This window comes from Mus pahari, chromosome 1 (assembly GCF_900095145.1).
Source record: "Mus pahari chromosome 1, PAHARI_EIJ_v1.1, whole genome shotgun sequence".
Taxonomy (NCBI): Eukaryota; Metazoa; Chordata; class Mammalia; order Rodentia; family Muridae; genus Mus; species Mus pahari.
Window position 1 is genome coordinate 96,465,406 of NC_034590.1, and position 16,717 is coordinate 96,482,122.

At 50.6% G+C, this 16,717-nt stretch overlaps 1 protein-coding gene across 1 annotated transcript in view; it reads right to left on the minus strand.

The window, feature by feature from the left end:
* Window positions 1-2,433: 2,433 nt before the first annotated feature.
* Window positions 2,434-16,717, minus strand: part of Mvp (major vault protein) — a 25,979-nt gene continuing 11,695 nt past the window's right edge. Inside the window, exons 4-15 of the mRNA XM_021196451.2 lie at window positions 13,343-13,466; window positions 13,096-13,227; window positions 11,448-11,542; window positions 10,946-11,182; window positions 8,583-8,864; window positions 7,611-7,855; window positions 7,333-7,530; window positions 4,658-5,044; window positions 4,017-4,133; window positions 3,506-3,632; window positions 3,022-3,210; window positions 2,434-2,676 (exon numbers count right to left, since the gene is read on the minus strand). Of these exons, the coding sequence (XP_021052110.1) occupies window positions 2,545-2,676; window positions 3,022-3,210; window positions 3,506-3,632; window positions 4,017-4,133; window positions 4,658-5,044; window positions 7,333-7,530; window positions 7,611-7,855; window positions 8,583-8,864; window positions 10,946-11,182; window positions 11,448-11,542; window positions 13,096-13,227; window positions 13,343-13,466 (2,265 nt within the window). The 3' untranslated portion in view covers window positions 2,434-2,544. The remainder of the gene's footprint in view (window positions 2,677-3,021; window positions 3,211-3,505; window positions 3,633-4,016; window positions 4,134-4,657; window positions 5,045-7,332; window positions 7,531-7,610; window positions 7,856-8,582; window positions 8,865-10,945; window positions 11,183-11,447; window positions 11,543-13,095; window positions 13,228-13,342; window positions 13,467-16,717) is intronic.

Consider the following 16,717-nt stretch of genomic DNA (forward strand, 5'->3'; position numbering starts at 1 on the left):
ACTGTAGCTGTCTTCAGACACTCCAGAAGAGGGAGTCAGATCTTGTTAAGGATGGTTGTGAGCCACCATGTGGTTGCTGGGATTTGAACTCTGTACCTTTGGAAGAGCAGTCGGGTGCTCTTACCTGCTGAGCCATCTCACCAGCCTCCTTTCGAAATTTTTAAAGGATGAATTTTTTACGTGCATTGGCATTTTGATTACACGTATGTCGCTGTGAGGGTGTCAGATCCCCTGGAACTGGAGTTATAGAGAGCTGCTATGTGGGTTCTGGCAATTGATCCTGGGTCCTTTGGAAGAACAGCCAGTGCACTTAACCATTGAGCCATTTCTTCAGCCCCCACAGCTGCCTTTTCTGTGGGTACTCTGATTCCAGACTCAGATCCATATGCTCTTTAACAAGGAACGAGTCTTACCTGTTTGTTTTTATAGAGTTGGAGGAATTTACAGACTTATGGATGGGGCCCCAAAGAGAGGAAGACAGAGGCAGATGGGCTTTGCAGTCAGCTCTCAGGACAAGATGGGTGGGATTGGGGCCCAAGGTGAGAAATCCTTGCTGGGCACAGTGGTGGGGACAGCCTGTTCTGCTGCTCAGTGTGTTGATCCGCTGCTGGGAAGGAGAGAGCCTTCCTGCCCGCTCTGCTTCTATTTTTTTCAAAGAGGTGAGAAAAAGTGGGCAGGGGAGGAGGAGGGTGAGAAGAGGAGGCTTGAGCAGTTGTTCTAGAGGGAGGGAATCCCAGAGGAGATAGGGGGAGCACGGCTCCCTGGAGATTGTGGCTGGAGTCTAAAATGAGACTGGTCACATGCTGGGGTCTCCTCCAACAGGAGCAGCTGCTTTGGCGTTACAGAGGGAAGGAGGAGCTGATGGACAAATGCCACATGCCATGATCCTAACGGTGCACATGGAGGCTGGAGGGCTGAGTTCCTGGGCAGACCCTGTCTCAAAGGAGGGAAGGGCGGGGCTGGGGGAGGGAAGGCGGGGAGAGAAAAGGGAGTGGGTAAGGGAAAGGAGGAAGAGACAAGAAAAGAAAAGCAAATGCCAGGGTATAATTCAGTGGTGGGGCACCTTGCTGTGAGGACCTGCCGTGGGTTCCATCCCTAACCCAGGGCAGTGGGGAGTGGGTACGGGGGAGACATCTAGCATGACAAAGGCAGTGGGGAATCACAGGTTGGTTTTGAGTCATTTGTAGGGACAGAGCCCAGGATCCAAGTTAGGCAGTGAACCAGTTGTCTGTGGTGGTGTGGTGATTGTCCAAGGACAGCCGTAGAAGTCAGTAGCTGAGACCTGAACAGCCACCACGTACAGTCTTACTTGGTCCCAGGGGCCCTTGGTGACACACAGCATTTAATAGGCAGCAGGTACCACCAGTTGAGGAGCTGTAAATTAATTAGTTCTCTTGAGGAAAGACTCGGGAAGGTCTAGGTAGGGACTCACACCAAGCCAGAATGTGAGTTGTGAGTTAATACAGGCAGACCCAAGGCCTTATGTTCAGGCTTTAGAAGAGACACCAACCATACAAGTGCCGCTCAAAAGCAATTCGGGAAGAAGCAAGGCTCTCAAGATGGAGACGAGGCACCGGTGAGGAAAAGGAACAAAAACATCACCTACCTTGCTTATCTGGGGTAGCATGGGCCCATTTCAGGGGAGGTCATAGGAGGGACTGAGTCAGTTGTCTTCATAGACACACAGGGAATGGGGCCCAGTTCCTCTCCCCACCCCAGGACCATTTTACTTCCACAGTGGGGATGGGGCAGACCTAAAGCTCCACTTGGCCTAAAACCCAGCACCCTAGCCCCCACTGGTGTTTCCAAGCTGACTGAGCTTACATCGTCTTACCAAGTAAAGACCTTTTACAAGTTCGGGTAAAGTTTGAGGGGCAGATAGGAAAGAGGCACCCCCAATGCTCCTTAAGAGCCCAGCCCAGAGGCTTCAGAGTGTGATCTAGATTCTGCTGCCCCCAACAGGGCCCTCTTCCCTAGCGGGGGTAAGCACAGCCATGCCCAGGGCAGGCCTGGCACACCTGCTGGTCCTGCAGGCTGCTGGTGAAGCCGGCAGGTGGTGCCAAAGGAGAGTCTCCCATGGCAGGTGGAGCAGACTCTGCAGCCTGAGGTGACTCAACTAGGTGGCCAGGGTTCATGGAAAAAAACAGCTGCGAGCGAGCGGCCGAGCCAATGCAAGGGCAGGAGCGCTCTCAGGTGTTCTGCTCATACAGCGCCATCTCCCTCCGCCTACCCAGGGTCTAAGGAGGTGCAGTCTGAGCTGCAGGCTTGAAAGACTTTGGGTTCCATGGCTTTGGGACACTTTTCTCCCGGTTTCCTTGGAGACCAAAGTAGTCTCTGGTAATTTTACCAAGATTTGAGGGGCACCTTCTCCAGGTCACCGCTAAGATCCCTGATCACCCAGACTGGAGATAAGAGGGAAAACCACCATGAATGTCTACGGTTGTGCAGCATTTTATTTATCCATTGTCAGTGCAGCATTTTATGTCTACCTAAGGCACAGAGTGGCTGCTTCAGAGGGCCTGGGAAAGCAAGCCTTTCTTGGGGTCACTTTTGTACTGGTGGCTGACCATCAGACCCCAGCCCCAGCAAGCCGAAGGCTGTGTTGAAGAGGTTGATGGGGGACGAGCCATCTGTGATGAGAGTGGATTTCAGGCCCAGGGACTGAAGAAGTTTCACCTGCAAGGTTGGAGGATAAAGTCAGCAAGAGGACACCGTCAGAAGAGGCCACCTTACCACAGCTGCCTCCCCAGGGAGCCGACCTTCAGAGCAGCCCTCCCTAAACCAAGTGGTTTCTGAGATGCTACCATCACCTTCCAACGTATCGTCCTTTTTGACTCCCTTCGAGGCACTGATGTCTCCTCTGCTGCTGTCCCCCCAGCGGTGCCTCATCTCACGGTGCTCAGTGACAGGTCACAGGGCAGTTCACCCCACTCCCCTGCCCATCCTCCAACACTTCCCCAGCTGTGCCTTCAACCTTCTTGGTTCCGAGGCGGACACTCCTTCCGTGTCCTCTGTTCTCACCTGCATCTCTGGCCCGGCCACAGCCAGGTCCCTGATGGTGCCGGGGCCCAGGGCCTCTGTCATCTCCTTGAACTTCTTTGCCTCCACGTCGGCGAGCTGCTTCGCCTTGCTCACCTCCAGCTCTAGCTGGGCCCGGGCGTAGATCAGCTCCATCTCTCGAACTTTCTTCACTCGCTCCAGCTCAGCCTCCTGGGAGGGGGAGACCAGGCTGGTTTTAGGTCATCGCCACCACCACCCTCCCCCCGCCGCCGCCACCCCGGAATTCTGAGAGAAGAGAACTGAGGCAGAAGGCAATCTCAGGTGTAAATCCTAGCTCTGCTGCTATTTAGCTAGTGAATCTTGGGAAGGAGTCCTCTGATTCAAGCCTTGGTGCTGGGATTAAAGGCGCGCACCCCCACGCCCTGGCTCGGAGCCTTTTAACAAGCAGGCCCCTTCCAGGCCCCAGTGGCCTAGGCTCCCAGCAGCAGCCTCCCCCCCAACTTACCGTCTCAATGGCTAACGCCTGTGCCTTTAGCTTGGCCTGCAGCACAGAACCTTCTCCCTCAATCCGCGCTGCCTCTGCCCGGGACTCAGCCTCTGCCTTGGCATTACCAGTGCTCTCCACAGCCATGCTGCAGGGGAAACAGAGTCAGGGGCGGCCTAGAAGAGACGCCTGCCTACCCAGGGACACCATGACACAAGTATGACAGTCGGAGGACAACGTGTGAGAATCAGTTCTCTCCTTTCACTTTGTGGGATGGGGTTTGGCGGCAAGCCCCTTCACCTACCGTCATCTTGCTGGGCCCTCATTTTTAATTTTTTTTCCAATATCAAGGATGGAGCCCCAGGCCTTGTGCATGGTAGGCACGTTCTCTACCGCTCAGCTGCATCCCCACCCCTTCTGGAGTTTTGATTTATGCCTCACAGCATGCTCTGCTTGCCTCTCAACCCTGAGCCAGCAGCTTTTCCAAGACCCTCAGATCGGCCAGTCTTTCTGCCTCCATTTCTTGACCCACCTCATGGCCTCAAGCTCCAAAAGTTCTTTGCGGGCTTTTTCAGCTTCTGACTGGTCCAAGATCTTCTGTCTCTCAAGCCGACCCCGGGCTTCCTGCTCTAGTCTCTGAGCCTCGTGCCTGGGTAAGAGCAGGGGCAGATGAGATGGTGGCCCAGAGCTAAGAAAGGAGCCCTTGGAGTAGAGACTGACCCTGCTCCCCTCTCTGAGGGAGCATTCAGCCTACACTTGGACCCAGCCCAGTGTGCAAGCTGCGAACAGCCACGGCGTGGCTCCGGGCCTGCGGAAGACAGACATGCTTGATGCCAAGCAAAAAGGCTGGGGTGCTTTAGGGCATCGATGAGCATCTGAGAGCCAGTGGGTGAGCAGGGAAAGAGGGCACTGCAACAGCAACTAGAGAAAATAAAGGAAGGGCTCTCTAAGGAAAGTACACTGGGCAAAGAAGTTCCAAAGGCCCAAGGTGGGAGCAAGCTGAAGGTAGAGGACAGGGAAGCCAAACTCTCCTGGAGAGCCAGGAGGGGGTAGACAGCAACAGGCAGACTGTTTGTGGGTGCCACATTGTTCAGTGTTCAGGTCTTGGCCCCAGCTGAGCTGCTCTCTCCCCACCCCCACCCCCGCACCGCCCCGGGTCCCTGCACCACTCACTTGGCTGCCGCCTCCTGGGAGTTGGTTGTGATTTCAATGGCTAGCTGGACACTGCGCTGCAGGGCATCCCGGGTCCTCTGATCCACAGGCTCCACTGACTGCACATCCACACTGCTCACTACCAGCCCATTTTGGGGAAAGACGGCCCGGTCTCGAGCCCTGGGCAGGAGCGTGCCATCAGGCCCTGCGTCTTCGGACATCTCAAAGCCAAAAACAGCCATGCGAATGATTCGCGCTGAGTTCTTATGGAAGTCATCAAAGGTGACAGAGGCTACAGCCCCCCGGACTCGGGATGCAATGGCCTTGCAGGCGTCACCCACAAAGTCGGGCACAGAGAAAAGCTTGGCTGTCTCTTCAGGGTCATTCCGGTTCTTCAGTTCAAAATGCCTATGAACAAAGAGGCCCAGAGCGGGGGAAGCGATTTTCCCACAAGAAGTGATACCCTTATTGAGCTGCATTTGAACACCCTCCTCTGGGCTCAGTGGAAGTTCCTTCCTACAGTGGAGATGTTAAATTGTGCCTGGCAAGCACCTGTTTCCATTAAATCCTCCCAGAGTCCCTCGGGTGGAGATGCATATTATCCCACTTTCCAGAAGAAGAAATAGAGGGTTCCGGGTGCTAAATCCCAGGTCATACCAAAGATCACACCATATATGTCAAGCCAAAACTTGGAACCCAGGCAAGATGGCTCTAGGCCTGTGCTCTTAACTGTCACTAGGCCAGCCCCGCATCTACCTCAGTCACAGTACTAGCTAGCTCTTCTCCACCACAAGGTGAGGAACTTGGAACGGGCTCAGACACTGGTGAACCTCCTCACACTGGAGACTCAGGCTGGCTTTGAGCTCTTTCAGAGGACTCTGGCCTTGAACACCTGATCTTCCTCCTTCTACCTCTGGAGAGCTGGGGTTACAGCCATGTGCTATGGGTTTCTCTGTATAGCCTTGGCTATCTCTGTAGACCTCAATCTGTAGACCAGGCTGGCCTCAAACTCAGGCCTGCCTCCGCCTCCCAAGTGCTGGGTTTAAAAACTATGTACCAGGCTGGAGAGATGGCTCAGTGGTTAAGAGCACTGACTGCTCTTCCAGAGGTCCTGAGTTCAATTCCCAGCAACCACATGATGGCTCATAACCATCCGTAATGGGGATTCGATACCCTCTTCTGGTGTGTCTGAAGACAGTTACAGTGTACTCACATACATAAAATAAATAAACTTAAAAAAAAAAAAAAAAAAAAAAAAAAAAAAAAAAAAAAAAAAAAAACAGGACTGGTGAGATGGCTCAGTGGGTAAGAGCACCCGACTGCTCTTCCGGAGGTCCGGAGTTCAAATCCCAGCAACCACATGGTGGCTCATAACCATCCGTAACAAGATCTGACGCCCTCTTCTGGAGTGTCTGAAGACAGCTACAGTGTACTTACATATAATTAAAAAAAAAAAAAAAAAAACATGTACCACTATCGCCCAGCTTTAGGCCATTAATTTTTTTAAAAAAAATTCTTATTTTGTGTATTTGCGTACATAGTGTGGAGGGCTGCTGCCATGGCCTCGGACGGAGTCAGTTTCCTCTCTCCACCTTTCTGTGGGGTCTAGGGAGGAGCTCAGGCTGCTAAGTGGTGCTCTGTGTACTTCATGGGCCCTGCTTGCTCTTTTGAAAAATAGTTTTTTTATTTATTATTTCACAATCTCATACATACATATATGTGTATATAAATATATATATACATATATATGTATATATAAATATATAAACAAATATAATGCATATATGTACATATATGTATTTATATTATATAATATATATGTATGTGTGTGTATTGATAGATAGATAGATTGTATTTTGATCATACTCACCCAATTTCCTTCTGTTATCTTCCTCTCCCTCCCATGAACCCTTGTTCCCAACCTTGCTCCTAGCTCCATGTCTTTTAAAAAATGACCCACTGAGTTTAACTAGGGCTGTTTGCATGAGCATCGCGTGGGGTTATTAATTGGAGTATGGGTAATTTATGGGTGGCTACATCACTGAAGAACAGTTACTCTCCTGCCCCCAGCACCCCAGTATTTAACTATTTCATTAAAGTCTTTCAGCACCCTGTGAAGTAGGTAATCTTCATTTTCCAGCTAGGGAAAAGGAGGAAAACACAACGTTCCCAGTGCAGGTCCCCAGACAGCATACAGCTCAGTTAGGACAGGACCCAGCAATACAATCTGGGGCGGGTGCTCTGACCACTTAGTCACACTGCTCATGCCCATATGTTGTGAAAAATCTTTTCTTTAAGAAAACGAAAACAAAAAACTTGCAGAAACCAGGAGTGGTGGCATACCCCTTTAGTCTGAGCACTGGGGAGGCAGAGGCAGATAAATCCCTGTGAGTTTGAGGCAGCCTGGTCTACAGAGTACATTTCAGGATATACAGGCCTGTAGAAAAACCTTATCTCAAAAAAATAAAACAAAAACCAAACAAAAACCCTACAGTAATAAACAACTGCGGCGTGGCTAGGTAGCCCTGTTACTGGAGCCCGAAGTCCTCACCCTAGGTCAGGCCATATCCACTCCATATTTTCTAAACTCCCAGCTTCCCTCTGGTCTAGGGCATCAAGGCCTGCCTTCTGTCTGAGTTGGGAGGCACGTGCCCTCCTCTGTTTCTGAGGCTGCCCCCCTGGGTCCCCAGCCTCACCAGTTGTAAGCAAGCTGCAGCTGCAGCCTGGCATGATCTGCAGTTTCGATGGTGATGACGTCGGTAAAGAAATCAGGTCCCAGCAGCAGGCAGAGTGCGCGGCGGGCGTGGGGACGCTTGGGTCGCCCAGCAGAAAGGGACAACACTGTGAACTGCTCCTCTGGATCCAGTGACACTAGCTCAGGCCCAAAGACCACGCTGTGGAGAGAGGTGGAAGTCAGCAGTCCTGAGAGCTCCCTGGGGACCCCGGGACCCCACAGAGGCCTCTGCTGGCTCACCGGGCTCTCTTGGCTCTGTAGTCGTACACCTGCACCGCTGCGTTGTGGGGGACCCGGTAGCTGACCACTCGGGTCTTGTTCCTTGGCGCTGAGGGCTGAAGGACCTTGGCCGTGCCCTTCTGACCCCTGTCGGCCAGAGGGTCATGCCCCAAGTTCAGCAGCTCCTCCACCCCAGAAGGCAGCTCCTTTTCCCACAGGACTTCATCTTGAGTCAGCATGTAGGTGCTTCCAATCACAGCCCGCACCTAGGAAAGGCGTTTTCAGAGAGGGGAGGAGGGAGAACGCCATCCCTCGTGGTCCCGAGCCCGCCCTGCCCAGGGTAAGCACAGTGTCCTGGTTAAAGCAGCGGTCTGCAGGAAGACTGCGCTCAAGCTTGGTTGCTATCTGCTCGCTTTTTCTCAAACTATTGCCCATGCCTTGCTCATCTGTATAATGGTGTTCCAGAATGAGGAAGGGCTCACATGTCTAATTCAAAGAACCGCACTTGGTATGCAGTAAGTGCCTGGTATTATTTCTGGGGTTTTCCTTTGCTGAAGCAATGTGGTGTGCATCAGAACTTCAGATGTGGTCCTAGGAAGCGCCTCATATACACAAGCGTTGCCTCTGGCTCTGAACTGTTTCTGCATTAGAGACTCGGGGAGAAAGTTGACAGTGTAATCCTCAGTAAATCCAAGGTCAAGATTTAGGTGAAGCAGAAAAAGTCTGTGGAGACCTTTATGCTAGGACCACATCTGCAGCAGGACAGAACTCCTGTCCTAAAGCCTAGCTCATCCTCTCAGCTGGAGTCTCTGGAACATAAAATCAGGTATTTAGGACAAAGATGACAAATGGAGTATGACCTGGCCTCACATCTGCCAGCCAGCCACCAGGCTGCTGCTGTAGGAGTCTTCTCCCAACCTGCCTCTCTCCATTAGCACCACCTGCTTGCCCAGAGGAAGCCACCACTGGCATCTCCCATCCCACAGCTGGTACCTTTCCCGTCTTGACATCCTGCACATAGATGCCCTCATTTTGGTCCAGAGGGATAGCCTGACGCTCCTCCACCACCTCCACTTTGGCAGATGGCACATACTCCAGGGGTCCCCGAATGAGCCAGCGGTCTCCAGCCTGGTGGGAGACCTTCTCCTCACTCTCCCCCTCCTCCAGGGGCTGCAGAGCCTTCAGCAGCAGCCCCTGCTGCTCTGACAGCACGTACACATCCTGGATGCCTCGTTCCAGCCTCTCTCCTGGCTGGAGGAAAAAGGACTTCTCTCCCTAGTGGGCAAAAGGGGGGAGATTAGGTCATGGTGTCTCTCAGGCCTATGGAAGGGCCATACTGCCTCAATATAGCCTCCTGGCTTGCCACTATTGCATGACCTTGAGCCAGGTCTTCTGGTGGCACTTTCCCATTCCCATGCTGTGTTGAGGGATTTTAATCCAGCAATATGGCTACTCTGGCTGGAATACAGACATGCCCTTAAAACACACCTTTAATCCCAAACAATGACAGTAGAGTTTGTACAAGGAAGCACCCATGTTTGAAAGTGACATCTAATTAAATGGCAGACACTCAGAGAAGGATTTGCCAGAACAGGATATGCCCGACCCTCACAAGAATAGAGAAAAAAATGAGAGGCTACTTAAGTGAGAGCAGTGCAGAAAGAAAAAAGGAGGTTTAATGGAAGCCTTTTACAGAGACAGGTTGTAGAGAACACACTAGACACTGGTGAAGACAGATTGAGCGAGAGAATGAGAAGGAGCCAGAAGATGAGGACAGATTGCCAGAGTTAGTTTGAGGCCAAGCAGAGCAATTCAGTCGGAGGTGGAGAAAGAGGCCAGTTTGAATCAGTCAGCACAGAGAAGAGCTTGAGCCAGAAGAGCTGAGTTCAGAAAGAACAATAAAGAGTGAGCATATTCTGCAGTAAATCTCAGAGGCTGAAAACACTCTAGGCCTAGATTAGACTGTACAGAGGCTAATAGCTTCCAGGACCAAGTCTAGGTTAGTAGACTGAGGCAGGCCAGGCGTGGTGTCGCACGCCTTTAATCCCAGCACTCAGGAGGCAGAGGCAGGCAGATTTCTGATTTCCAGGCCAGCCTGGTCTACAGAGTGAGTTCCAGAATGGCCAGGGCTACACAGAGAAACACCTATAACAATAGGTGTTTCATTTCTCCCACTGTTTGCTTTCTTGATAATGGCAGAATTTGAGGATTTGAGGGTAGGCAAACTCTTAGAGTCAAATCTGACCTGCTACCAATGATGATATGGGACCAGGATGGTTTTGAACTTCTGGACTCCTGTATCAGCCTCCGAAGAAAGTGAGTACAGATACCCGTTTCACTGGCTTTCCTCTCCATTGAGAAGGGCTCTTGCTGTGTAACCCAAGTTGGCCTCAAATTCACAGCCACACATTTTAAATACCAAGCCATCAAATGATTGACATTTTAGGTTGTTCTGTTTGTTTTTGAGACAGGGTCTCTTAAGTCATCCTTGCTGGCCTGGAGCTCACTCTGTAGACCAGTCTGGCCTAGAATTCATAGAGATTTGTCTGCCTCTGCCTCCTGAGCTTGAGCCGGGATTCAGGCCATGAGCCACCACATCTTGCAAGGGTTGTTTTCACTTTTAAGCCTCCTCATCCCTTCTTTTATTTTCCTTTCTAAAGAGATGATCTCATGTATCGAGGGTGACCCCAAAGCTCACTGTGGCCCTTGAACTCCTGACCCTCCTGCCTTAACCTCCCCGTGTACCTGTCGCACACCTCGTTTCTAGTTTTGCTTCCACATTGTCTCCATGATGCCGTGGCAATAGCCTATTTGGATAACTTCAGCAGAAATCTCATCCACACAAGCCCTAAACTATCTAGTCCCTGCCTTCGTCGGGGCTGCTTGCTGAGCCCTAATGGTTCTCACAGGAAGTAGGGTAGAGGAGAAAGAGCATGGGGGCTGGGGGCTGTGAGATTTTTTTTTTTTTTTGAGACAGGGTTTTTCTGTATAGCCCTGCCTGTCCTGGAACTCACTTTGTAGACCAGACTGGCCTCGAACTCAGAAATCTGCCTGCCTCTGCCTCTGCCTCCCAAGTGCTGAGATTAAAGGTGTGCGCCACCACCGCCCAGCCGGGAGATTTGTTTTATGCAGCATGACAAAGGTTCCAGAACATGGAGGAACATGTTCCAGGAACTCTAAGGCCCAGGGGAATCAAATAGGACAGTGTCAGGAATACAAACCTAAGAATAAAAAATACTAAAGGTATTTCTAGAACATATGTGTTGTTTGGAAGACGTGGAGCAAGACAGATGAGAAGGTCTCTTGTTGCTCAAGGGTCTCTCTTCTCACAAGCTCTGAGGTGGAGATGGGCTTACCTTGACAACACGCTTTTGTCCCAGCTGGTTCTTGCCATCTGGTCCCATTGGGTCAAGGATGACACAGTAGTGTCGAGGTCCCAGGGTGGTGATGGGTACCACCCCCAGTACCTCCTCATAGACATCCGGGACATGGGCTTCTGTGTCCTGCACCGTCACTAGCCATTCCTCCCCAGTGCGGTGGGCCACTCCCCGAAGATCCTTGAAGTTCTGCCGAGCCCGGAGGTGCAGGGCTGTCTGCAGGTGGAGACACAGGGTACTTGTAGAGGCCTCTTGCCACCTTCCTGCTGCCAGTGCTTTGGATCCGGGAACACCAAGGGACCCTAACTTGATCCCGGGTCTCATGGACAATGTCTACCTTCCCTGGAGGATGCTCCAGGACTCTCCTCTGGAGATCTGACCTGATTTCTCCAGTGCACATAGGGATGCTGCCTGCCCCTTCCTTGCACCTTGTGTCCCCTCTGAGCACTACTAGCTTCTTTCCCCATGCCCAAGCACAAACCTTTTCTGTAAGGATCACAGCATCCACCAGATCCAGCACCTCTTCAAAGACAGCGGGGAGATAAGCGCCCACAGATCGGACCAGCCACTCCTCGCCTGGGTCAGGAACAGAAAGGACAACCAGTCACCCACTGTCACTTCGTGGCAGCCCAGAGACCAGGATCAACTGGGCTTTGAAGGCAAAGAAAAGTCACTGTCCCCAGAGTTGAGTACCTAACAAGGTCCTTGCAGCCACTGCTTTCTCTGAGGCCAGAGGAAAACTAACCTCTTTCCCAGAAGAATTAAAAAAACAAAAACAAAAACAAAAAAACCCCAAAACGTTTAGAGGCTGGGCATGGTGGCACATACCCATGATCCCAGCATTCAGGAGACTGAGGTTGGAGGATAGGGAGTTTTTGGCCAACCTGGGCTATGCAGGGAAACCTGTCTCAAAAGACAAAACCCACAAAGGGTCTTCTAGAATGTCATGTCGCAGGGATGGGGGATTAAAAAAAAAAAAAAAAAGAGTGTCACATCACTGCCACAGCTACACTCTGCGATGTTGTCTCTAAGCACCAAAGACTAATTTTTCATGCTCCTGCAATGGGTAAAAGGACCTCTCATAGACCTGTGAAAGTCATTTTGTTTATTGGAGCAGCGTGCATGCCCAGCAGCAAATCACAGCCTTACCCTGCATGGCCACATACCCTAGGCAAGTGTGTCAGTCTTGCTGTGGCTAAATGGGAACAGTGAGAGTCTCACTCTTGTCAGGGGACTAAATAAAATACTATCTATCATCTTGAACCGACATCGGGTCAATGTATGTGAACATCTCACCTTTGATCTAGAACCAGGTAGCATGTGGCCAGTGCCCACACTTTATGTTACAGAGTGGGAACAGTAAGACAGTCCTATCATGGTGTGATTGCAGGCTCAAGGCTAGCATGGAAGTGCGTGTGCAAGATGCAGCTGGTAGACCTCAGGAGAGACTGGGAGAAGCCAGGCATGGGGATACATTTATACTCCCAGCACTTGGGAGGCTGAGGCAGAAGGATTACTATGAGTTTGAAGTCATCATGGACTACATATTGAATACCAGATCAGTCAGAGCTACACGAGACACTCTCTCAAAAGGAACAGACCTGGGAAGATGGCTCAGTGGTTAAGAACACTGACTATTCTTCCAGAGGACCTGGGTTCAATTCCCAGCACCCACATGGTGGCTCACAACTCCAGTTCCACCCTCTCGTGGCCTCCATGGGCACCAGACACAAAGTGGTGCATACAGACATACAGACAGACAAAATACTAATACACACACAAAAAAGGTAAGGATATAGATATATATTTTAAATCTTTAAAACAATAACAAAAACAAACAATGAAAGACAGACATAGACTGGTAAACAGTAAGCAGTACTGGTAAACGCCTTTAATCCCAGCACTGGGAAGTAGAGGCAGGTGGTCTCCGAGTTCCAGGTCAGCCTGGTCTACACAGAAAAGCCCTGTCTCAAAACAAAACACACACACACACACACACACACACACACACACACACACCCCTCACTTCTCTGGCTTCACGTGGTTCTTCTTGCTTCCCCTGCAGGGAGGGCCCTCCCTCCTTCCTGTCTGCCCACCCACCGCAGTGACAGTGCCACAGTGGATCCCACCTGTCACCCGTTCCTTCCCATCCCGGTCAAAGCATTCCTTGCGGGCCCTGAGTCGCAGAGCTTGGTTCTGTTTGATGACTGTGGCCTGAATGATCTCCACAACTTCCACCTCCTTCTGTGGGATGTAGGTGCCTAGGGAAGGAGAGGAGGAGACAGCTGATGCTCACAGCCAAAGATGTCAGGGTTATAGGAGAAAGGCAGGAAGCCCCAGCCCAGACAAACACCAAGAGGTGGGGACAGAACTCACCAGGTCCCTCAAACAGCCACTCGTCTCCTGCCATGACCTTGTCTCCATTCTTATCCTCAAAGTCCAGCAATGCCTTCAGATGCAGGGCAGTGTTGGGCAGAACCACCTGCAGTGGGGTGATGTCCTGCAGGAAAAGAAGGGTCACGAGTGTTCAAGCTGTGACCCCGGCTCAAACCTGATACTTGGAGACCAAGAGCCACAGCGTCAGTCTCTGGGAGGACCACACTGCTGTGGACCAGATCAGGGCCTTGCGAGTGCTGAGCAAGTGCTCTCCCACCGAGCCACACACCCAGCCATCTTTGTGCATCTCCATTAAAATCCTAGTGTAATATACAAGGTAGCAGTGGGCTCAGGGTCACCAGGTCTGAAGAACTAATGAGGATGTCACTGCTACTGAGCCAAGAGCACTCTCCTGTCTGACTGTCGAGGACAAGTGTGAGGAGGGGACCCAGTGGGAAACTGGGAGAGACATTTAGGCAGCTGAACACCAACTGCAGGACCCGGTTCACACTGATGTGCTAGAATAGGGGTTCTCAGCCTGTGGGTCATGACCTACATATCAGATATGTATATTAGGATTCAAAAGAGTAGCAAAAGTTATGAAGTAGCAATGACATAATTTTATGGCTGGGGATCACCACAACCTGAGGGACTGTATAGGGCAGCAGCATTAGGAAGGTTGAGAATCACTGAACTAGAAAAGATTTGAAATTCAAACATAAAGCTGGGCGTAGTGGCACGCGCCTGTAATCACAGCACCCGAGAAACACCAACAAGTGAAGCAGGAATGCAACTGCACAGCAAGTTCTAAGTCAGCCGGGGCTACATGCAACCGTGCCCCCAAAAAGCAAAAAAAAAAAAAAAAAAAAAAAAAAAGGAGAAAAAAAAAAAACAAAAAAAAAAAAAAAAAAAAAAAAAAAAAAAGAAAATGGCATAGAGGGGTGTAAAACACAGGTTTTAATCCTGTAGCTTTGCTCTCAGTATTGCCTTGTGCTTGTATGGTTCCCCCTCGCAGGACGGGGTGNAATCACAGCACCCGAGAAACACCAACAAGTGAAGCAGGAATGCAACTGCACAGCAAGTTCTAAGTCAGCCGGGGCTACATGCAACCGTGCCCCCACAGAGACATATGTTCAGTCAAAACACGAATGCACATAAAATAGAAACAAAAAAAAAAAAAAAAAAAAAAAAAAGAAAGGAGGTTGGCATAGAGGGGTGTAAAACACAGGTTTTAATCCTGTAGCTTTGCTCTCAGTATTGCCTTGTGCTTGTATGGTTCCCCCTCGCAGGACGGGGTGGCCTTACAAAAGCAGATGAACCTAAAAGTTTATAAAAATGACTAGATTTGATCTCTGAAAATATTCTAAATGAGGCAGGAAAGAAAGATAAGCAGATACGTGTGAGCTGAACTAGCCTACAAAGCTGTTAAAGAATCAAGTCAGGACATGAGCCCGGACATGAGCCGGAGTGACGCCCATGTTCCCCGTGACAGACTGGTCTGCGCTGTAGAAGTGGACAGCCACTTTATCTCCTAGCCTCACACTGGGATGGAGAAAACAGACCTCCCTATCCACTTCTGTCTAACCTAGACTTGCCTCAAGATCACCATCTTCCTGCCTCTGCTCTCTAAGGCACATGTCTGCACACCTCACTGTCACTTCCTATCTGCTGCATCACAGAGCCATGGCACCTCCCTGGCGTGCTCCCTGCCTAAGTGACTAGGATGACAGTGACAACTGGCTGCCCCCACTGTTTTCTTCCCATTTGTCTAGCTTAGGCACTCCTTCGCCTGGTGGTATCTTGAATCAATACTGAAAATAGAAAGAACAGAGCTGGGCTGGAGAGATGGCTCAGCGGAGGTCCTGAGTTCAAATCCCAGCAACCACATGGTAGCTCACAAGCATCTGTAATGAGATCTGATGCCCTCTTCTGGTGTGTCTGAAGAGAGCAACAGTGTACTCACATAAAATAAATAATAAAAGTATTATTAAAAATAATTAGCTGGGTATGGTGGGCCACACCTTTGATAAAAAGAAGAAAGAAAGAAAGAAAGAAAGAAAGAAAGAAAGAAAGAAAGAAAGAAAGAAAGAAAGAAAGAAAGAAAGAAAGAAAGCAGGAAGCCACTGGGTTCAGGGGTCTAAATGAGGTCATTCTAAGAGAGGGCTCCCAGATGCAGCCTGAAGTGCAGAAGTGCTACGAGTCAGTTCACAGCTAAGGGCCAGGGCTGAATGTTTTGAGTAGTCACATACAGGAAAGTGAGGGTACACAGGAGCTCAGGACAGGGTGTGAAAGCAACAGAAACAGGGACACAATAGATACAATGTAAGTATAGATACATTGTAACCGCCCCCCCCCCCCCCCACACACACACATACCCCAGGCTGGCCTAGAACTCGCCATTCTCCTGCCTCAGCCTCCCAAACACTGGGATGACAGACAGGCACCACCACACCTGGCTTGTCTTAGGGCTTTGCAAAAGGGAGTTTAGTGGAGGTGGCGTCTGGGGTCAGAGGGATTTGTGAAGGACTAACTTAGAAAAGGAGAAAGAAAGCCATGGACGGAGGCCCTTAGTAAAAGGCTACAAACAACAAAACAAAACAAAACAAAAAAGCTTGGGAGCCTCGGGCATGAGAACTGCCACAAGATGAAGGTCAGTGTGTGGTTTACACGGAGACTTAGGTGAGCCAGAGTTATGTGGTACCACTCTGTCATCTTAAAAGCACAAAAGAAAACAAAACAGCCAAAAGGAAGGCCAAGCTGTTGTCATGGTCATGGCTAGGGAGGAGGCTGAGTCAGAAAATGTCCCTTGTGCCTTTGTGCCATTAGAAAATGTCGCAAGCCTCAGAGAAGGTGGCACTGTGGAAGAGCATGAACTCTGACTGAAGATGGAAAAGTGACATTGGTGACACCCCGCCCTCCTGTGGGAGTCCTTAAGGGAAGCAGAGGATAAAGTGAGGCAGGGATGGGAGAGCTTTGCTCTGCAGGCGCCAGATCCGAAGAGCTGTAGATCTAAAGCCTGGAGCTCTGCACCTACCTCAGCCCTCCTCACCCACTGCGGCACTCCGCTAGTCTGCGGTAAGTCAAGCATATAGAGTTGTGAGACTCCTCGATCAGATCCATTCGCTGCTCTCTCCCTCTCTCTCTGCAGCGGGGTGGTGGTGGTGGGGATTTCACTGTGTAGCCCTGGCTATCCTGAAACTCACTCTAGACCAGGCTGGCCTCAGACTCAGAAATCCACCTGCCTCTGCCTCCTGAGTGCTGGGATTAAAGGCGTATGCCACCACGCCTGGCTTCACTCAGATTCTTTCTAGGATTGCTGTCTTTCCTCATTATTTATTGCTTCATTAAAATTTTCATAGCTGGGCATGGTGGCAC